Source organism: Aythya marila (assembly GCF_965140915.1).
Source record: "Aythya marila genome assembly, chromosome: 6".
Taxonomy (NCBI): Eukaryota; Metazoa; Chordata; class Aves; order Anseriformes; family Anatidae; genus Aythya; species Aythya marila.
Genome location: NC_139047.1, coordinates 12,014,260 through 12,037,305, shown reverse-complemented (window position 1 = coordinate 12,037,305; position 23,046 = coordinate 12,014,260). Strand labels below are relative to the sequence as shown.

Here is a 23,046-nt window from a genome sequence, read left to right as displayed (position 1 = left end):
ACAAGAGAAATAACTCCTGGCATTCAGCATTAGGAAACAAGCGTCTAGACAAAGGCTGCTTTTTTGGTTTGTTGCTGCTGACGTTTTTAAAAGATGCTGTGGCAGAGATCCTAGAAATTGGATTTCTATGTTTATGTTCTTCCTACCTGTGACACATTCACATATCCACGAGATGCTGGGGATGGTTTAAACATCTCTGATTATTTTATTTAACTACTACAACCTGATGGTACTATATCCCCCCAGGTTTGAAATGGATACACATGAATGCACTATCAGGCAGCAACAGCATACAGCAGGGAATGAGAACCAGCTGCCTACCACCACCCCCTGCCACTGAAACTGCATCCTGAGATACAGCACGGAGCTTACACCTCACATCAGTCCTGTTCCAGAGACTTCAGTGGGAAATGAGGAGCACGAGAGGCTCCTGCACAGGGGTCACTTTCACATGGTGAGGTATGGAGAAAGCACCCAACATTGCGGTGCAGAATATGAGCGCAGCCCCCTCCCTGCAGGGCACAGGGCAGCCAGCACCAGGCTGGGAAGTGCAGGAGCCCCACTGGTGGTACTCACCCTACTTGGCGAGGCACACCACTCGCCTTTCCTGCAGCTGCCTGCCCTCAACCTAGCAAAAATGCAGAGAATGGGACTAAAGGGCAAGAATTGTTTTTGCGTTTTCTGTTCATGCCCACCCCTGCGCGGGCAGCCTGGCTATGAGGAAGAAGCGCGCTCCCTTGCCACAGTGCTGCCCGATATTGCTTCAGTGTGCTGCAATGCACCAATTGGGTAAGAGGCAATTTTAGTTCTTTTACTCCCATTGTCAGTGCTGTGGTGTTGCATTCATAGGCGCATAAATAAAAGCCGGCCTCCCATCCAGGGTAGCTGCCATTTTGTACAGCCTTTCTGATCTCGTGGCAGAGCACCACAAAGCCTGAGCTTGGCTTTCAGGGCTCTCCCCCACTTGCTGATTACCACCAGTCTTAAAAGGTCATTTTCCAGGTGATTCTACACCATTGCAGCAACAAACTTCTGCTCTAACATTATGCAAAAGGACACATACATTCAAACACATCTGACTTCAACCCCATCTAAGAGAAAGGCTTTAACATGTCTGCAGATCTGTCAAGAGGTTTTGCCGTAGACTTTGACAACCTCGTTTGTAACCATTGCATTGTCAGACAAGTTTCCTTCCTCTTCCCCACACTACCACCTCACATCTCATTCAGAGCTCTCACTGTGTTTCCTAAACAGATGGAAAGCCCTGTACACTTCTAGGATTTGGGAAGCATTAGCTCAGCTTTTAGGGGTGGAATGTGAAGATCAGAAAATAAACATGGCAAACCCAACCAACTCTGCTGATCCAAATGAGGGCTTTTTTCTAGATTTCCCTTGGATCTGAAGCCCCTTCTACCGTAGATCAGTGTTACTGAAAATACAATCACTCAATATAGATGCTCACAGCTTAGAGGAACAACCTGACACCCGAGAAACAAAGCTGAATGTAGAAGATGAATGAAAGTGGTTTAGCTGGATTTGAAAGTCACACCTCAGCTATGGCCACATAACCTCATTCACACTTACCTGCACCAGCCTGTAATGCTGTGCATGTGCACTAAGAGCACTGACAAACCACTTCTGAAATAATTAAGGGCACACAGGGACCCAGAAACCAGGCTGACTCTGGGGAGAAGAAGTGGGGGACCCTAGCCCAGAAGCCAGACACGCCCACATACTTGAAACTCCCCTTGCAGAGGAGAAAATGAAAGGTTATCATCCTCCAGATGTGAGTGTGACAGTTACCTCGTGAGCATCTAGCAGCTCCAAGAAGACTGGCTGTTGGTCATGTGTCCTGCAGCATGGTGAAGCTGTTTTCTGCTGGAGGCTCTGCTCAAGACTTTCCCTGGGAAGGATAAATGTCTTCTAGTCAGATCTTTGACCACACTGTCTAAGGCTCAGTCAAGATTGCCCTCCTCACCAACACTCTGCCACAAAATCCCTGAAAAGTGACAGGTCTCTGCAATAAGAAGTGCAGCAAGACCATGAAATCAGCTCTTTTTCTGATCTTATCACTGTGACACATACCATAGAAGCCACCAGTGGTTTACATTAAGAATCTCCTGTTTTGAGTGGTTCGGATACTACATTTCTTTCTGCATCCCAGGCACAGTATTAACTCTTCAAATACAAAGTCACAGCTGTGTGCATCCTTGCAGCCATACTCCCCTTGTAAGTAACTGAAACGAGGATGTATCTGGTGGCTTCCATTAGTGTCTTTTATCTACTGTAGAGAAAGAAAAATTTCCAATGTTGGTATAGCCCAGGAAGCAAAGAAAGCAGAATGTGTCCTACATCATATCCCATGACGGCAGGGAAGAGTGTTGAAGTGCTGAAGTATCCGAAATGCTTTTAAACTTTTCGGCTACTCTTCTAAAATAATTTTACGCTCTTCTAGGCTTAACCCTAGTACACCAGCAAGAATCATATTAAAAGGTTTCAGATTCTCCTATTCCACAGATCCCACTGTTTCACCTCAACTGCCATCATCAGCATGGCTAGCTGTTTTTTCTGCAAGTAAATCAAAACACCTATCCTTATTCCTACATTAGTAATTCATTTTTTTAAAACAGGAAAAATGAAAGATCCCTTTTTGGACAGATCAAGTCCCTCACAAAGACTAGTAACCTATAGTATAGGCTCTACATAAATGTCCTGTTGTACAATTACTTCTTAAAAGAGAGGCTGTACAAACCTCAGGATTTGAGCTTCTACTTTAAAAAAAAAAAAAAAAAAAAACATCAAAAGACACAAGTCCTAATTAAGGGCCTAATCTAATTCTTGGGTAGTCACTGTTACCTGTGCAAAGAGGTTATATTATTTCCCAACTGTAGTCATAGCCTTTATTATTTTAAAGATGCAAGATGGTACACAAATGCCCAGACCTTTGTTTGTGGAAAACCATGCGTAAGCAAGCCAGCCTTATCTGCCTGAACTGATAAGCAACTTTGAATACAGTGACCCTGGCTTACAATGACTGCAGTCTATCATTGCTGTTTATTTTCACTGATCATATTTAGCAATCAAGTTCAATAAACTTATCAATGTCTCAGCAGCAGTCCCTTGGGGCACACAGCTCATTGTTTCTAGGATAAGGAGGTTTAACAGTTCAAATCAGAACACAGAGTACTTATTTCCTTACCTGGTTAGAAGAGGTGGTACCTGACAAATGCATGATCTATCCAGGACTGAGAAGCTTAGAACTCGCATCCTTTTTTCCACCCAATATTTCTGGATCACATACACAGAGCTCTTAGTACTGTTTTCTCCAAAGCAGTTTCATTAAAAAAAAAAAACAAAAAAAAAACCTACTGCACTTCAGAAATTCTGAAGCAGAATAAAGCAGCTGTAGTTAACTTGATATTAACACTCCCAACACTGCAGCAGGAATAGAGGCAAAGGTGTGCTACATTGTGATTGAGCTGCAACAGTCTGCCTTGGGACAGGGAAGCTGACTTATACTGGACACTGACTTGCAGTAATAAGCCCCTAAAAACATTGAGTATGAAAACTGGTAACAAGTGAATGTGACTCATCTAAGGAATAAGCAGAAGTGAGGAAAGTGTTTATGCAGAAATATCCTCACTCTAGTTCGACCCCTCATTAGACTTACTAGGCAACTGATGTTCACACAAGTTTTCTGATTGGGGTATAAATTATATAGGGCAGCTTCTGAGCAGCACATACATAATTTATTTGAGACTTGATGAAGCGACTACGTTAAGAGTTCAGAGGAAACTGAACTCCCATGTCTGTAAGGATTTCTGTTTGAAAATCCATTTACAATAAAAAGCTAGATGTACTAATTGCCAAGTCCTCTATCACATTATGAATCATTTTCTAACACCTTTGCTAACTGTCAAAAGATTTAAGCTGAAATTCACCTTACCTTTCTAGCAAAAAAGCAGGTAACGTGTAAAAGCCTCGGTATTCTTAGGCAATCCAGATCTCTGCATAGCAAAACAACTGCAGACTGCAACAGAAGGCCTCACACATAACACCTAGTATAAGAGACGGCTGCAGTACAGCAACACTGTCCTTATACACTGCTTCAGGATACTCCCTGACCAGTCTCCTCAATTATAGCAGTTAAACCCAGCACAATCTTCCTGAGAAAAAGGAAATGAAGTTAATGTTTGTGATACCGGTCAAAGTGCATGAAGAAAACACCTTACTAATTTTGTTAGGGATTCAATATGTCCATTTACACTAAAAGATAAGCCAACCACAGGCAGTTAGATGACAAGAGCTAGTCATTACACTATATTCCACAGAGAAGCACCAGCTGCACTAGCTGAAATGTTACTAAATCCTGCTAATGACATTGCTATTTCGCTTAGGTTAAGAGTCTACTCCTACACCTATAAAAAAAATGTTGACAATTAAGGAATAGTGTGGTGAGCATAGTCAAATAAACATTAAGCTCAAAGTGCCTTCATCACATGATGCTTCTTTAGTGTATCTTGTAACCCCAACAGAGAATGGCAAAACCAGCAAATGGCTATTTCTGTTACAAATAAAAAAATACTTTCCTTTTCTATTTCATTATCAGGTAACTCAAAGTCATTTTACTCTATGCTTATTTTAAAAATCAAGTGAAGAAAATTACCACAACAACCACAGAAGCAATTTGGAAGCCAACCCACATTACTTCAAAACCTGCACCTCAATCTCGTCAGTCAGGGCAACAAAACTGAAATGTTTCAAGAAGGATTAAAAAGTTCTTTTCCTGAGAAGTACATTGCAGACTTCACAGCTCAGCTGTTCAATGCATCTTTTATATTACGCACTGATATTTGTATCAATTTTATGGAGAACTTAAGAACATTTACAAGCTTTGAATTCCTTAGATAAGAAATTACAACAGAACATTTATACATTTAGAAAGAGGATTTTGCTGATCATTCTCTTAAAACAATAAATCTTAGAAATGGTCCTGACAATGGTTAGAAAGCCAGCAAATAAGTTAAAAGACAAAGGCATAAGATCTCCATAAAAATGTTTTTATTTTTATTTATTTTTTTTTAACGAATGAGGACTGCATTTGAAAAAAGGATTTACTCAAGCTTTTCAACTAAAGAAACAGCAAAACAACCCACCAATCCTTCCAAGTAACAGACACACAGAGGTATCCTGTTCCAGGACAAAAGATAGCTATCAAATGCATCTCCTTGCCTTCTTGCAATATTGGGAAGTTACAAGTTTTTAGTAATAGGCTAAAGAAAATTTGTCAAGAAATACTACTCTGAAGCAGCTGTCCCATGGCCTGTGTCTCCCCCTGTTTCTCAGTCTTCATCCTCATCTTTCAGTTTCTTCTTCTTCTTCTTCTTTTTCTCTGTATTCTGGAAACAAACAAACGTTGCTATGAATCAACTATAATGGAGAAGCAAAGCAACACAGGTAGCTAAGAAACAGAGCTCACTCAAAGCATCCTTGTAGCTGCCACGCTTCGCACAGCACAATTCAAGAGATGGAGCCTTCCTCTACTGCTAATAGACTTGATAGTTACAGCACAGTGAGGCCAGGGGGCAAGGGAAGTTGTGCTGTCTGTCACAACCACTGGCAGCTCAGCACTGTGGTCAGTGTACATCTGACAGTGTAGCTGCCCTAATCAAAGGAGAGAAAATTAAATCTGATGTTAAGAGCAGAATTTCAGAACTGAGAAATTAGTTTGGCTACAGCATCTACTCTGCTGCTGCTAGGAGACATCAAACAATGCTTCATCTATTCAGCAGGTACAGCCTCTGCTCTGCAGGAGCCCTAAACAACAGGGATGCCTGTGGATTAGCACCAAGGGACCTCTGTAGAAGAGGTATAAATAATGAAGACTAAAGCTGAGGGTGTGTTAAGGAAAGGAGAGGAAAGATTCTTGGTGCATGGATGCACTACCACCACAGATTTCCCAGACCTTATTTTGGAATGCAAATCTTCTTGAACTTTACAGTGACGGATATATATAATAAAAATAAAGTTGCTAAATAGTAAAACAGTTATTGTATGCCCTGAGTTACATAGGTAAGAATATTTTCCCCTCACTCCATGTACTTTGAAGGGAATTCATTCCCAAAAAGGGTGAAGCAGCTGTGGAATTCTGCCTCACCTCAACTGTGGGGCTGGTGGGTGGTTCCTCAGTCTGTGACTCCTCTTCATCAGCTTGCTTTTTCTTTTCCTTTTTCTTTTTCTTCTTTTTGACAGGTTCACCCTCATCTACATCTGCTTCTTCTTCTGTACCACAGAAGGAATAAAAGTGGCAGGTTGTCAGTTATTAGAAGCGTTTAAGGCAAAAGATAAAGCTTTCTAGGAGATGAGAGGATGCAATGAAAATATTAAGAAAGAACACAAAAAAAAATACTCTTCCCCTTTACATATTTCCGTACCTATTTTTTCTCCACTTCGCCCCTGCTTGCATAACTATTCCTTACTATTATCAAAACATGCAGCTACGTAAGACAACTGACAGTGTGACAACACTATTCACCTGTCCTAGCACAAATAGCACTCCTATACGTTGCCTTCAACATTTAAAAAACAAGCTTGCATGTTTTATTTGCCTGCCAAATTATCAGGTACTCTTTCTGAAAACAGACTGTCCACAGTTAGGCAAATATTTTCATCGGCATCACAAGAGCACTGGAAGGACTCAACAATCCACATCAGAAGTGCATTCAGCCTGCAGTAGGTTGTTCTCCACTGATTCCCTTATCTTAGCATTGGAAATCTGCTACGAAGCAGATCAGCAATCTTTTCTTAACTGTTTAGACTGGCAAACACAAAGATCTCAATGCTGAACTGACATAAAACATTTAATGCAAGAGCAGAAACTCTGCCCTGGAAGACAGGAATTGAATTATTTATACAAGCTGAGAGGACTGTTAACCCAAGGAGAGATTTACTAATGCTCTCTTACATTTATTTTTCAGAACTATTCGTCGACAGCTGGCACATCTAATCACAGTGGTAGAGACACTATAATTTACCACCACTCATCTTTCTAAAATACATGCCATAGTCCTAGAAACCTCTCGGTAAAGAAAACAAGCAGAAATCACTAACCAGCTGACAGCTTATGCAGTAGCCAGGCTGTTACTTTAGTGTACCCAAGTTGAATTTATTTGCACAATTGATTCAGTGCTAGATACCAAATTTCTCAGTATGTAGTACTCATGAGTACATTCATAATATAGCAACCGTTGTCCTGCAGTAGCTGCAAAACCAAGATGCCAAAACTATTAGCATTTGTGGTATGTGCAGCTGCTACCAGAGCTGTGAAGCAATTTTTTCAGTGAACTCCCCCCAAAAAAACAGAATCCATTTCCTTTGGAAAGCGTACTCACTTATCACTTACAAGAAGAACAAAAACAAAAACAGTGCTGTTATTTTTAAAACAAGAAAAAAAAAAAAAAACACCCAACCTCCTAACATTTTAATTATATTGTCACAAGTTTAGTTCCTCAGGGCAGCAATGCGATTATGAGTCAAAAATATACTTCAATCTTTGCCTCCAACATAACCTCCAGATATAGAACAGGCTTCATTGTAGAAAACTTCTAGACATTTCCACAGCAAAATACAGCTAGCTAACACACGCAGGTTTTTGACATTAAAAAAGTGACAGAAGCAAGCCAGCAAAGGATTCCAGATAAAAGAACTGGTATATATGACCTTAAGTGGATTCTGCCACACACATCATTCACAGTGAACAGTGTACAAGTGTAATGGATTAAAACCATGTAAGAATAAGTATCCTTACCTCCTTGTATAAGACACACACAAGTAAAAAGTGGCACAAATAAGTCATTACATTAAAGCTATACTGTACCAACAGTACACAAATCCCATTTCACTACGCTATACATATTCACTCAGCAGGATTGGTAAGCTATGCATTTTCAAGCAAAACATTGGGTGGTACCCTGGAAAAAACTTGTTATTACTCTGTCTTCAAGTATGACACATCAGGCAGTGGAACTTGTCACAATTTACAACCACAGATAATGCACTGCACGCTCACAGGCACTGTCACTTCTCACAGCTGGCAGCAGACGCCTACAGGAAGATTTAAGTTGCTGCTTTCTAGCAAAGCTCATTGCAGGACTTCACATATCTGTACCTAGGCAGAATGAGGACAGAGGCTCCGAGGGTGCTGCTCTTCTCCCTGCAGATCTAACAGTTCTAAGTCACTCAAGCCTAGCTGGATTAATGATACACAGCAGTTGACAACAGCTGTGTATCATAACAACCATCAGGCACCAAGACACAACAGGCAGCACCCAGAAGAGCAGTTTGACTGACAGCCCTGCACAGCACTGGAAATCACTAGTAGTAGTTCCAGTCACCCATTTTCTACCAATCTTCTCCAAGTTTTTACATAACAGCGTCTAATGCACCCCCCCCTCCTCGTGATGCATACAGAATCAAGTCACACAGCCTATCGAAGACACCACCTCATAATGCTGCTGGCATTTAAGGCCTTGTGCCTTGCAGTGTTCCCTGTATTAATTTGTTTCTGTTTGCAACACCTTTTCAAGTGAGTAGCTGCTGCTATATTCTGACACTTCAGCTAAGCAGTTCACTGGGGGCACTGGCTGGCCCCATTAGTGGTATGCATTCTGTTTAACCACATCCAGTTTCAGACTCTAGCCACAAAAATAATTCCTTTCCCCTACCATTAACACAGATTTGTATTAGAAAACAACTTATTAAGTAACTTATTTCAGGCACTATCCTTCTGCTTGGTTTCCTTTTAGGTGTAAACGATGGTTTGAAGTCATGCCTCCCTCCTTAGTGCCCCCATTTGCAGTTCCTTTCCAAAGTACTGCCATGTATGCACTCCCAACGGGGAGACAGCAAACACCACACACCACACCTTGCAGTAACATTCTGTTTTCAGGATAGCACAATGCAAAATACTGTTCCCCTTTGCTGTGAATAATAAAGTAATAGTCTGACAAATCACTTTTCAGTGACAACTTCCCATCTCTTTCTTTACCTTCCTCACGTAATATGAACTGGATCACACTTATCTGGCTAAAGAATTCACCTTTTTCCTGAACATCTTTTCCACCAGCACCATTTACCATGCAGCTGCACAAACAGCAAAGGAAAGGAGGGGGCAGAGACTTCTTACACAACGTTGTGTCTGGATGTGTAATCTGACCAGAGAAAAGCCTAACAGAGCACTGCACCAGAAAAACCAGGGCCAAGAACAGCAGAAATGAAAGGCTTGTGCATATGCAAGTGGACATACAATATAAATCTCAATGCTGGGACCTCCTCTGTACTCTCCTGTGTACTGCAGAACTCACTGAACCACTCAACAAACTTCTTGGCTCACCACCACCCCCCCAGCACACTGTGCAAACATATCAACTGGAAAAAGAGCAAGGTCACCGTCTGTCTAGCCTGTGTCAGGAAAATCTGTGTACTTTGTTGGGTGGTCAAACAAGAACTTGCAAACTTAGTGACAGTGCTATTTTAAAGGGTACAGGAAGACAGGCTGAAAGGATGAGATCTGCATATAGTTGATAGGAGGTCAATAAGCTCTCTGGAACTGCTCCTCCCATAGTTTGAATCATCTGGCACACATTAGGAACATAGTTCTAATGCCCAAGTGTCCCAGTAAAATGACCCACTTGATACAGAGAACTGGAGTAAAAACAATAGCTGTGAACCATTGAAGGATGCCCTACTCTTTCAGTAAGGTTTTCTCAAGTTTTTGAAATTAAACAGAACAGATTTCAGCAGTTCACCAATACTCTAAACACTGTCTACAGCTCTAGTAATTCCTGGTAACTCAAGGATAACTGCTAAGCTCCAATCCCCTAAACTAAGAGGTAACAATGCTCCAAAAAGTAAAGCAAACGGAAGTTTTCCTCTATAAACACATGAACCACTGAATAAAAATAATCTTTTCATACTGTAAGAGGCCAGGCTGGAAATGATTGTAATATTTCACCTGCAAGGAGCTCACACCTACAAGATGTCAACACTTTGACAATGGAAGGGAGACCCAAGGGAACGATTCTGAGGCTACAGTAAGGGAAGTTACTTCAAAATATTACCAAAAGCAGTAGATGTGAAAACACCCACACTGTCCAAAAAGCAAATGGGCAACATTCAGGCATCCAAAGTACTCATTTGTCCTTGTTTCATTATAAGCACATGAAAACAAGCTGGGGCACACATCTCAACTTCACAATATAAAGGATTCTCCCTCCAGTGAAACTTTAATTCTCAGCTAAATTTAGGTTCCTACAGGTTGCTCCATCCACGTACACTGACACCGTAAACCAACTATCAACCAGCATCTAGAAAGTTCACCTCAGTTTAAGCTGAGTGTTAAGAGGCTTATAGACAGCTACCATGATAGCCTACCTCCAACTTCTCTAGAGCACAACAGTACAGAGAAAGGCAGAAAGGGAAGGCTTTGACAGTCCCTGCCTCCATGCATGTGCAGTTGACAGAACTGGAAGCAGTTCAAGCTCAAGGTCTCACAAGAAGGACATAAAGTCCCAAGTTACTGGGTACTCCACTGATGTAGGAATGATTAGGTCAGCCATTTAGAGATGTTGGAAGTGGACAGAGGAGAAAAGATGGAAAATGTTGGCTGAAGTGAACCACCTTACAAAAAACAGAGTGCTTTGTAGTTAAAGTCCAGAACCTTTCTTCACACAGTATCTCAGAGAAGTAAAGAACAAGTGTGGCCGCAGCCATTTTAGCTCACCAGGGATTAACTGTTCACATATCATGAATTCAGAGTGAAACTTCCAACTTTGAGTTCTAATGTTCTATGTTTACATGTTGAAACACTTCCTTGCATAATGAAACAGTATTCTTTGACGAAAATGTAAGAAGAATTAGTAGAGATTTTACTTTTCGAAGTGTTCTTCTATCCTTACAACTGTTTAAGGCTATTATCATTAACACATTATGTCATAACTGAGGAGAGTAACCAGGTATAGTGGCTGGTTGTCAGTGTTAAATCCCGCTGCACGATGCACGCAGCAATATGCCAGCACCACAGCTGCAGCAACTAACCTTTCATCTCCGCTTTGAACTTCTTTGCTTTCACAGCAACCCCTTCCTCCTGTTCTTCCACCTCCTGTATTTTTTTTCTCTTTGAAACAGCAGGAAGCGTGGAGTCACCAGACGGGTCATATACTTTTACTTCACTGTAATAAAAGAAGCAAGATGGTTTAAGTAACAAAGGAGAGCTAGCCCCCAAGGTAAGATACTGCAGTTGTACAGTAGCTTTCAGGTACAACCTCTCAAAAACATTAGCGAATCAATCCTTCTCAGCTAGCAAAGCATCTACACGCAGTCGGGTCCTTTCTTCATCACATGAATTGTTCATCAATCAGTAATCGTCACTACAGGAGATACCCCCATGAAATACAACTATCTGATCTGAACAGAAGATAGCAGTTCTGATTTGTATCTGTTTGAGACTCTACAGATACAGAGCATTTAAATCACCCCTTTGATCTCTTTGCAGCTGAAAGCCTTCCTATGGCAGCTGGATAGTTACCAGCACATGGCTCCCTAAAATTTGGGGTCCATACGAGTGTATCCTAAGGGTAACAGACATACAGGATTAAGAGTAGCTTAGTTTTTGCTTTTTCTGCACTGCCTCTCCACCATTACATTCAAGAGAACACAAGTCAAAAGGAAAGGTAATGGTTAACCTCTGTATCACTGACTTGATAAGACAGACAGGTGAATACTTAATCTTATTGAAACTCCCTCTTAACTCCCTCTTCCTTAATATCGTATGCTCCTTTGCTCAGCCTCAAACTTTTGTAAAGGGTGCAGAGAACCAGCTGCTCTGAAACCCAGTGCTCTTCATTCAGACCTTTTCAAGGGCAGTTGAATCATCTAATATCTATAAAGCAGTTTTTTTTTCTGACTCATTGAGAATCACTACTCAAGGAGAAAGGAATTTTAAAACAGTAACCCTACACTATTCTCCCCCAGCCATATTCTAAGCACTTCTGTAACATAGGAATTTGAGGTAGCTACCTTGCACAAGTTACAAATAAAACTGAGACTAGTGATTAGACTAGGAAGTATGTGGTAATGGTAATAGTGCCATCAATTGCTCCTCTAAGCACCACAGATTTTTCTTATGGCTATGACCACTGCATATGGCTTTGCAGAAACTGATTACATAGCCTCTTGAAAACACTGGATTCTGTTTCAGTTAAACCCAGGAAAGAGCTCAGTGGCTTCCTTGTCATTGTCAAAATCCTACTAATAAATAAATAAAAAAAAAAATCAGCAAATAAACATGACGATGCGTAACACTCCCTTGCATCTTTTTCTAGAAAGCATAAGAACACTTGGCTTGAACCTCATCTCTGCAAGCTACCTGACAACAAGCTTCTGAAACGTTACTTTGATGTAGCTAATTCACGCTGAATCTGTAGTTCCTTACAAGACTAGGAGATTCTTGCCAGTGTCCTTAGAACATTAGCTTAACCCTTTATACAATCTCCATAAAGCAGTAGTACCGTGACTCTACTACAATGGTAACAATAATTGGACAGACGCTTCAGTCAGTGTATAGGCACTAGACTCTTGTTACAAAGTAGTTCTAACTTTCACAGGAATTCAACCCACTCCTAAAAAAAGCAAACAAACGAAAAAACATTCAGCAGTTCCAGAATTCAGTATTGCCTTGAATGCATGAAATGAGCATTTTATGTCTTCCCCTTCTAAACAGCCAGGCTAAGCCGTACAGCAAGGTATTATCTTCAGCATCTCTTCTCCCCAAGCCTAGACATGTTTGCAGAGCATGCCTAACAGTAGGAACATGTCTCAGCAAAACTTCAAAACTCCCCATTTCAAAAGACGAAAAGCCTTCATGTCGTCTCCTCTCCTCCCTAAGCTACTGCCTCCTTATACACCCTGATGCTTCATTCACTGACACATGGTTGTCCTTTCAAAAGCTACTCCAGAAATCACAGCCATCACTACACTTGGAGATGCTGAGCACATGGAAATGCAAGTTACAGCCAGCCTTGAGAAAGATGCTTGTTTGGAGACTGCAGATAGGTGCAAAAGTGTTATTTTTTCTAACAGAACTAGCACCAAACCCTATTTCTGCAGAGCATGTGCCTTCTGCACACCAAAAATTTACCGGAATGAGAAGGCCAAGTTAAGCGAGATACCTGCCAACAAATTCAGTGGAAAAACCCAGGTGTCACAGCTCAGATTAACAACATGCTCCAACCCTTAGACATTCAGCCATCTCAGCTGCAATTTAGAGTCATTTAAAGCACCAGAAACTGCTCTATTGCTTAAGATAGAATATTATTATATATGGGACTTGAGCTTTGTTCAAAACTTTTTTTTTTCCTAAGAATAATACTAAGTAGGTTTGTAGGGCAGCTTCAAAACGTGTCGAAGAAATTTAAATTTTGATTTTCTCAAAATTAACTTATTCAGACTTGCATTAAATAAAGCTGCTACATATTAACTCCCCAGCTATTCAACTTCTGAGGCTGATGCTGATAGTATCTAACTCTGCTTGTTATCTGATAACATCAGTAATTTACTACTAGAAAATCAGGACTGTTTCACCAGTTCACTGGCTTTACAACTGTAAAATGCAGGAACATAGAAATTCCAATTAGTGATGGGACTTGTTATCAGTGTTTAAGAGCAAAGAACACGTTTTCTGGATCTCAAGGCAATCCAGCCCACAACCAAAAAGCTTCTCAGGAATAAAAATACAAAGAGTTATTTACACTCAGCCAAACTGGAAAAAGAAAAGAAAAAACATTCACCTCTTGTTTTGATACTTGTCTGTCCTGGCCAAGGCTTTTCCAGTGCCACTTATTCTTCTTATCTAAAATAAAAATTTAGAAGTGAAAAACAAATTACTCATAATGAAAACAATTCACAACACAAGTTTCACAACCTTTGAAGGGAATTAAAACATTGAAAGATAAGCGGCTTTTATTGGTCAGGCTCTGGCGTAACTATGAGTCTTACACCTGGAAGTAGCATAATGACAGGGAGGTAACCAGGGTGAAAAAGGCATGTGTCTCTCTAATATGTCTCTTCAAGAAGCCAATGCAATTAAAGGGCATCTAGTACAGGATTGAACATATCACAGCCACATGCATCATACCTCTAAATTCACAAGACCAACTCAAATTTGTGCACTTTTTTTTTTATAGCAAGGATAATCACATGTCAGGGCAGGTATCACACTATACCTGGCATATAGCCAACCTTAAAACCACAACACAGGCTCAAAACTTGATTTGGATTAAATTTGCAACTGTCAGGTGATCACCTGGTGCTTTGGTATTAACAAACCTGTCTCCATGCTTCTGTTTCCATGGGAAGTATTGCCTCTCATGAAATGCTCAGAGGAGTAGGCAAGTTTTTCTGGATTCTTTTTTTTTTCTATGCTAGCAATGCCAGCACTACAGCATTAGCATCGGATCTTCTAGCTTAGAAGACTGCACCCAGTCGTAGCTTGCAAGATCACATGCAGAAGGCACACCAGCTAAAAGAGGGAAAGTGAACCCGACATTGTTCCAGCATGCTGTGCCAATGGCAACAGATGAAACAGCACGTAAAGAGAGGCAAGACATGTATTAGGTGATGGGATGGTAATGCAGCAATTTGCATCTTCTCTGCTGTAAATAACATCTTGCTTTGGCTGCTGAATACTAAACATCCCGTGTTCATTTTGGGGAACAACACGATACCAAAGACCTTTTTTCTAAGGGGGAAAGGAAGAAGCTATGAAGTAACAATATACCTTTACAACTAATACAGAGATACAGTAGATCGTAAGTATATGATTTTACTTTCTCAGAATCAAGACTTTTCAGTATAACGTATTTGAAGACAGGCACATAAACAAGAAAAAATGATACAAAAGGATGCAACAAGCTTACAAACCCTACTGCTCCAGCCAAGGCTGGGAGAGACTACAGAAATACAATGACACTAGCAAAGACTCTGAAAGCAGTTTATCAAAAAATATGATAGAAACTTAAAAGGTATAGGAGACAGATTTTTCAAGAATGTCAGCTTGATGCAGTCCTCTACTGTACTTACCCCCCTCTCTTCCAAATGCCTCAGTCTCGTTTCTACTTTTAATCTGTTCTCAGCTCCCATTTCAGCACTTGTATCCTCTCCAAGGGCATCATAACGAATAGTTAAGGCAGTCTTAGCTGCCAGCATTCGAGAAATCTGTGCAAGGCCAAAATATTAAATGCTAAGACTGAACATAAGGGGATGATTCACTCTGATCTAGAAACCATACCCACAAACAGAAGAACAAAGCAACCATTTACTAGCAGTGTTTAATCAAAAAAAAAAAAAAAAGCATATTCTTCAACACTGAAATACTGTTAATTTAACACCGTATTTTCTTCGTAAGGGAGTAACATCCAAACCTAGCAAATCACACCGTCACCCCGACGTGTTAAAATACCTAAGCACTTTAAAGCAAGCCACGAAAGTTACTACCTTTAGCAAACTGTACACATTTGATTTTTAAGCAAGACTAAAACCTGTCACGGCTTACATAGTTTACTATCACATAGAAGGAAGTAGTAACATACACATTGAGAAAACTAATGTTACATCACAACTTAATAGGAATGCATCTGTTGTTACTTGGTTATGTTGATGGACAACCCCATTCCCCTTTCCCAATAAGAACAAATGACACCCAAAGATTCGTGGGACAGTGGCACTTTCCACATAATCACAAAGCACAAGAGAGCAGGCCATGGAAAGCATCTCAATGGGAAGCTCAAGCAATCAGACTTACATGCTTCAAAAAAGCCAACCCTGTAAACTGTTCTGCAACTCACCTTTCCTTTGTTTTTAGCAGTGGTTTGTCCCACCAGAGAAGCATGATAGATAAGGCCAAATTTAGGTGTGTCCCGCTTCGTCTTCAGTGCTCTGAAGAGTGCCTTCTCAGCACCCAGTATCTGAACCGTTGAAGCTGGATGTTTTGCCAGATTCAAGAGGGAACCTAGAAAGAGGTGGCACAGAGTGATTTTTCAGGTGAGCAGCTAAACAAGCAGGATGCTAGACTCCTAAAGCATTCAAAAGCAGCAAGCTCAGAGCCATCTGTTTCTCTAAGGGCTGCTTCACGCTCATTTCCTGAAGGACAGGTAAGCCATTTCAATCTTTCATGCTTAAATTAACTATCTTGGTGCAATTTCAGCAATAGAAGTCTAACTCAATAAAACACTGTCCTGGCAGCAATAATGCATTAACCACACAACTGAAGCATAGATAACCCAAAATAAGGCTGCTAATTTGAGATGGTCTGACTGTAAAAGCTTAAAGCCAGCTTTTCATTATCTTATGTCAATAGTTACTGGACTATCAGCAGGGAGCTCAGTGTCTCAGAAGAGGTAGTGACTTAAGTTGCCCTCATATTCCAAAGAGAACTCAGGCCAACCAAGAACTACATCATCACAGACTACTACCAAACCAAGTTCATGCTGGTATTCTCAAGACTCCTCAAGAACCACGTTCCTTTTAACAAGAGGTGCTCATCAGGGCCTTGCATAATGCTTTTAGCTGACAAGCTCCTCAAAGAAAACCTCTGATTAGGTCAGCTAAGCCAGTATGACCCACCTGCGTGAGCAATTAGCCTTGCTCCAACCAGTTCACCCACCATGACAGTGAGATTAGGAGCGATGGCCATCATTCTGTTCTTCAGGTAGTCATACAGCTGTGTCCGATACTCGGAGATTTCAATCACCTGGCAAAGACAGAGGTTGGTTACAGGAATCAGTATTAGCTGACAGACAAATCTAAGAGGTAAATGTATTGAAAGAAGAAGTGCTGAGAATTCTAACCAATGAGGCTAATGGCGCAAACTGCAGACAGACAAGAACCACAGTAATAGAAAGCTTTATATAGGGCATATTCCCAGAGCAGAGCTCTGTCCACGAAGTACATTGGATCAGTATTGCTCATTCCTCTATACAACTTATTTTCTCAGCAAAGCTCCTGACAAAGCAGCTGACAACATGCCAAAGACAGCGAAGCAGAACAAGAATTCTTAGTAAGGACATTTTCTTTAGGACAAAACCTTTGGAACATTTAGTTTTCACATAAATCTTTGCCACCATTCTCTTGAAATAGGATAAATGCTCTGTACTTCTCCTATACAAATACACACAGTTAGAACACACAAAAAAGCAGCCCAGTGTAGACCAAGAACAGGAACTCACTACTCCTAACCCTGCCACTCCCTGGTAAAGTCACAATTGGCACCACTGAAGTCAGAAGGAATTCACAGGCAGTACAAATGAAAGCAGGATAGGGCTCTTAATTCTTTTTGGACTTCAGTGTTCTGCTTTTAACCCAGGGTTTATGACTTAACTTCAAAACTGACAGGTTAGAAAGAGGCTGTACGTTACCATTCTTCCAAGGGCTTACAAAAAACGCTGACATCAAAATCCCACTCAAAAGTAAGACTACCACGTTCAGAAGACTTCATGCAGGTACCAGCAGTCTGAGATGGCTCAGATGAGGTAGTGACTGTGCACCCTCATGTTTGTACATCAGGAAAGCAACAATATAGGAATCATCACTGCCATCATAACTGTATTAGAAAGGCCTGGGAAAATCTCTCCTTGGCAGAAGAGGCTCTAATATTGTTAACTAACATCGAGTTCCTACTGCTACTCACATACATGCACATACCTGATCACAGAGATGGATTATGTTGTTTATATCTTCTTCTGATACTTCTGTCCCCATGGAAATCTCAGCAGCAGCTTTCACATCCTCTTCGATCTCCTCTGGTAGGATGTCAGAAACATCAGAGGAGGCAAAGTTTCTTCTGTCTCCTGCAGGGGACAAATGAAAGCATGTTTGCACTGGGGGCAAGATGAACAAGTACAAAAAGAACAGAGACAAAGATAAAAGGCCAAAATAACAGTGAGTCAAGTCTGCCATCATCTTATTCTAAAGTCCCAAAACGTGCTAATGCTCAGACTCTGTTTATACTATCTGAGAATGGTTAGAAAGATTAAATTTGGAACTAGAAAAAAAGACTTTGTTTTGTGACACTAAACACTTCACCTTTTCAGTAGCTGATGGCTGCAAAATTTTCAGTCAAGATTAACAAAGGAAGAATACCAGGAAGCAAGCAGTCATTTACAACTCACCAGGCCTAAGTAATTCTTCCTACAATCAGAAAAAAAAAGTTCCCTTAAAACCACAAGTTTTTCTCTTAACTGCAAAATTCTTATTAAAAGAAAAATTTATGCAACATACATGCCTAAGAGGAAAAGTGAGGGTCCGAAATAATGTATTCACTATTCTTTCTGTTATAATGAAAAAATATAGCAGCTGTAGTCTCAGAGAACAGCCACAAAGAGGTAGTGACTCTCTTGACATCAGTATTTGGCAGCTAATTTCCAAAATGATGTGCTAATTGTGACTGTAAGAATTGGTGGTCCATGAAAAACTGGCTGGTCATTTGCTACTGATTTTCTATTAAGCTTCAGAATTCTAAGTTGCATCAAGATACAGACAGCATATGCTACTTTTCTACCAGCCCAGTTCTTGATAGCAGGATTGTGTATGTGATCATGACTCGCTGGATGAGCGAGCGGCTGGTCTACAAATCCCTGTCATAATGCATTGTATACTAACATGAAACATACTTCAGGCTCATGCCTCCTTATTACTTACCCACTTTCCGCACACATTTACAGTACGTTAGGTTATCTGTGATGATTTTACCCAGCTCAGGGAAGTGCCAACCATACCATTCCCTACAGCGCATAATATAGTTATTCAGTTCTTTGTCCAAGTCATCAAGAAGTGCTAAGAGAAAGAAGAATGGACTTCTATTACTTGAATGTAATCTAAACATGGAAAACTCTTATATCAACAAATTTAAATAATGTAAAGGGCAGTAACAAAAGTATTTTATCCTTATGAAGACTTTCTGGAATGAAACACAAGCTGCAGTACGTTAGAAGTCCTAACTCTTCAGAGCTGCATAATCTTAGGCACAATATTGTAGAAATATTAGAATTCCCCTGAGTGCAGCCTGGAAGTTTCATCACTGGGACCATCTTGGACAACAGACTCCTGCAACAGCTGTAAAGCACATTCTCCCGGAAGGAGGGCAGGAGCTAGCGTGACTTTTCCTCTTAGTGCCACCCACACAAGACTGATGCAAAAATCATCCATCTAATAAACTTTATAGAAAAAGCCTATAATTGTAAGAAACTGATCTTGTATTCAGTTACTTGACTGTAATAAGCCCTTTAATTGCCTTTATAAATATATCCAACAAATCCAACGGGCTCACCAGTTACCAGGTATGACCGATAACTGGATTTACGACATCAGTGTAACACCCACAGCATATATTGCTACAGAGCCCTGAGGCTAAAATATTTCCCGCTAACATAATACCAACATTCCCATCTGTTGTCTCAGTGGTAGTGACGAAGGAGCTGAATTAAATCATTACTTTCAGCTTAACTATGTTTCATCATTGACAACAGTCTGGGAATTAATATTCCAAACAGGATTCCTCACTACTACCTCACAGCAAGTATGCTGATCACAATGTTGATGTCAAGGTAAAATGAGGAATAGGCTTTCCTAACTGTGTTTAGGATTTCAGTCTTTTCCATTACGAAATCAAGGACATGAAATACAGCATTAAATACTGCAGTGTTTTGTTTTGTTTTTTATATATCTAACGTAAGAGTGTCTCCACATTACCCTCTATGCAAGCTACCACCAAAATGAAGACTCAAGAAATTCTGACTGTGGGGCCCTGACACTCTCCCAAAATTACTCAGAGGCAAGGCATGTTGGAAAGCAAAGTCCTCAGAGGGCTGAACACTGCCTGCTAATCTCCATGCTAAGAAAATGGACATCAGTTTACTGTATCACCCTAACAGTGTCTCTGCTTGTGGCAAACCCTATTAAGGAAACAAACCTTAAGCCTAGCTGAACACAATTACCCAATTTACTGACAAATGCTAGGAGGAAATTGACAGCAATACTTTTCTGTAACCATTGTAAAGAAGTCAGCTATCTTAAGCTGAATCCATGAATAATTTAAGCTGTAAATATACTTACAAATTGCCTGGACGATCATGGTATCTACTTTGTCTGGGCTGAATTTCAACTTGTATCGGGAAAGGCTGGGGAAGACAAAAGTACAGTTTCATCAGCCTCCTGACATCCCACCACAAAGCATGCCCTGCTTGTTCCTATTTTACAGGAGTATGGCTGCCCGTACATTCATTCAATTTTATCCCACTGACCACTCTCACCTGTGACCAATGGCGAAGTCCAGCTGACACATGCTTTCACAACAGCTGTGACATCTGTACATGCACACATGCTACAAACAAGTTGAAAGGGAAAGCTAAGGCTATCTTTACCACATGCACCAGTGAACGCCAACACTAAGGCAGGTTATTTCCTGATGTCGGTTTCTTTCTGCATGGTTCCCCACAAAAGCTATCTGTCAACAGCACTTCTGGTTCTGCAGTGGTTGGAGGTGATCCACAAAATGCTACTGACCCAGCAGCAAATACCAGCAATGCTAGTAAGAGAAGAAACTTGCTAGAACAGATAGATTCTCACTGTTTGGAAAAGCCTATTTGCATTTGGCTTTCCATGTATGTTTAAAAGTTTTCAGTATACTACTGAAGCATGATAACACTGAGGACTTCCATCTTCAAAGTACTTTTTCAATATTAATGACTATTTTCAAGGCATCCTAACAGCAAAAAATCCATTCTTAAAGAATTAGCTACACCAAAACATGTAAGAATATTAAAAGCTACTCATGAATGTTTGACCCTGTGCTGATCCAACAGTTCTGTATTTAACTAATTCTCCACTAATCCTAACAAGATAACGATGCAGAGAGGGGAAAGACATTATATAACGTATATATGACAGTGTAAATTAGCAAATCACATTCTTCCTGTCTCTAAGTGGCAGCAGAGTTTTAAACAAACCATACATGGCTTGTTTTAATGGTTGAAACTGCTACAGAGACATTTCAAACAAAATCCTATAGTAAACAACAAGCAAAAGGAAGCTATCAACTGACTTTGGGTGAGGTTAATGGGTTTCCTTAGAGTGTGAGTACAAATCTTTATAAAACAAGACTCCAGATACAAAGGCATAGTGACTTAGAGTGAATATTAGGCCATGCCATGCACTCAGACACTTCAAGTATAACATGGCTAAGGACAAAGGAGTGGAGAAAACATGGGACGAAATAAAGGTGTTCTAGGAACTCACCTGTGTGCGAGACCCAGACACATCGCTGCCATCTCTCGAGAAGGAAGGCCTGTAATAAGCCCTTCAATCTGTGAACGGATTCCTCTCATCAGCTCTGTAACCATTGGGCTGTGTATACAACTCAAATTCAACTTGTCCTGCAGAGTAGAAATTAATGATCCAAGTCAACGATGACAACTGCATTCCTCTAAAGTCCTTCTTCCAGTAGCCTTATCTTAGTAAAATCAGCTTTCCCACTCCCATCCTATGGTCACTCAACAGGTCCAGTCTTCTCTGATGCTCAAGGCAGTGATACTCTCAGTTCTCTACACTGTAACAATCACACAGTTTGAAGGGGAAATTTACAGTTAAGGCTCTGTTACGTAGACACCGGAAATGAAGACCAAAGATTTTGCAGTTTATTAAGAGTTTGGCTACAGAGAGAAAATTCAAAGATAGAGTGTTCAGATTTTTAGGTTTTGGGATCTTTTTCAGAGCACAAAACTGAGTAATTATTTCACTGTCCTTGGCAATATTCACTTCAACATGGAATCCTACTCCTTTTGCATCCTACACCAATCTCCTAAGACATGATGAGAACAGGGTCAGAATAAAAGTCTTTGGAACAGGCAACATTCAAACACAAGACAGGAATCTAGGATTTGACACCTAAGAGATAGCAGAGAAAGCAGACCACCTCTACTGTACTTCTTCCTTCCTCTGGTAGACAGGAACTGAAGGACACGTTTGATCACAAGGATTAGCTATCTTCCATATCACAAACAAAACATCAGCAACATGTTCCATTATTAACAACTTTAAAATCTCTGGAATCTGTCTGTAAGATTTCAGTAGCATGAGACAAAAGAAAAATGGCAGTCATTTATCACCTTTATGACACCCCCAAGTTTGGCATCTGCTACAGCCAACTGTTCATGAGCATCTTTTGCCACTATCTTCTTCAGAATTTTCTTCAAGTTCTTGCTGAGCTTGCCTTCTACAAGAGCTGTGGATGCTGTAGAAAAAGAGAAGACCAAAGATGTAGTTTCTTTCCCCTCCTAAAACCTGTAACAATAGGACCTCTAGCTTAGTGCTTTTATTTTGACTGCCCACCATAGCTCTAGTCTGAGTTGCAGTACTACTTTACCATGAAATAGCTAAAATCAACAGAAGAAAATTGTATCCTTGCCCTTTTGAAGGCCCAAATCAAGAACCCTTCTCCCAGTTGCCTCACCTTTCTCCATGTCCTTTCAGTTTTAGTTCTTTCAATTTTAAGGAATTTTATATGTACATTGTATACTTTAGCTATAGGTTTCACATTTCAGAAAGCAAGGTTTTAAAAGAACATTTTGTGTGTGATTTAATTAACCAACCATTTTCCAGGTCCCTTAATCCACCGCCACAATAACTTAAATTGAGTAACAGCTTATTTGCATCCTCTGATGATGATAACCATCCATCAATGTCCAACGAAGAACAACGCCAAGCACACTGACTGGGAAGTCAGACACAGACCCTTTTAATACACACCATGCAGACTAAAGAGTTTTAAAGGGACTTTTTTGTACTCAAGTATTAATAGATCTGTAAAAGCTTTACAATCCCACACAATGTATTTTAAGATGGCACTTATACAACTCTCTCTGCAGGTCAGCTTTGTGCTCCACTGAATTGTGATTGATGTAACATCTTCACCATAGTATATATAGCAGAAGCCAATGA

At 40.4% G+C, this 23,046-nt stretch overlaps 2 protein-coding genes across 4 annotated transcripts in view; both read right to left on the bottom strand.

The window, feature by feature from the left end:
- Positions 1 to 5,385, bottom strand: part of BMPR2 (bone morphogenetic protein receptor type 2) — a 133,013-nt gene extending 127,628 nt beyond the window's left edge. The window contains exon 1 of the mRNA XM_082764066.1: positions 5,302 to 5,385. The gene's annotated coding sequence lies outside the window, so the exon portion shown is untranslated. The remainder of the gene's footprint in view (positions 1 to 5,301) is intronic.
- Positions 1 to 23,046, bottom strand: part of NOP58 (NOP58 ribonucleoprotein) — a 37,796-nt gene that overhangs the window by 8,968 nt on the left and 5,782 nt on the right. The window contains exons 4-16 of one of the 3 annotated variants that reach the window (XM_082764072.1): positions 22,215 to 22,339; positions 21,346 to 21,482; positions 20,164 to 20,228; positions 18,751 to 18,885; positions 17,755 to 17,900; positions 16,678 to 16,804; positions 15,900 to 16,063; positions 15,136 to 15,270; positions 13,845 to 13,906; positions 11,095 to 11,228; positions 6,158 to 6,282; positions 5,302 to 5,399; positions 1,885 to 1,903 (exon numbers count right to left, since the gene is read on the bottom strand). In XM_082764072.1, coding sequence (XP_082620198.1) covers positions 5,343 to 5,399; positions 6,158 to 6,282; positions 11,095 to 11,228; positions 13,845 to 13,906; positions 15,136 to 15,270; positions 15,900 to 16,063; positions 16,678 to 16,804; positions 17,755 to 17,900; positions 18,751 to 18,885; positions 20,164 to 20,228; positions 21,346 to 21,482; positions 22,215 to 22,339 — 1,412 coding nt within the window. In that variant the 3' untranslated portion in view covers positions 1,885 to 1,903; positions 5,302 to 5,342. Of the gene's footprint in view, positions 1 to 1,884; positions 1,904 to 5,045; positions 5,400 to 6,157; positions 6,283 to 11,094; positions 11,229 to 13,844; positions 13,907 to 15,135; positions 15,271 to 15,899; positions 16,064 to 16,677; positions 16,805 to 17,754; positions 17,901 to 18,750; positions 18,886 to 20,163; positions 20,229 to 21,345; positions 21,483 to 22,214; positions 22,340 to 23,046 lie in introns of those variants that run through there. The other 2 variants (XM_082764071.1, XM_082764070.1) reach the window with 2 other exon arrangements.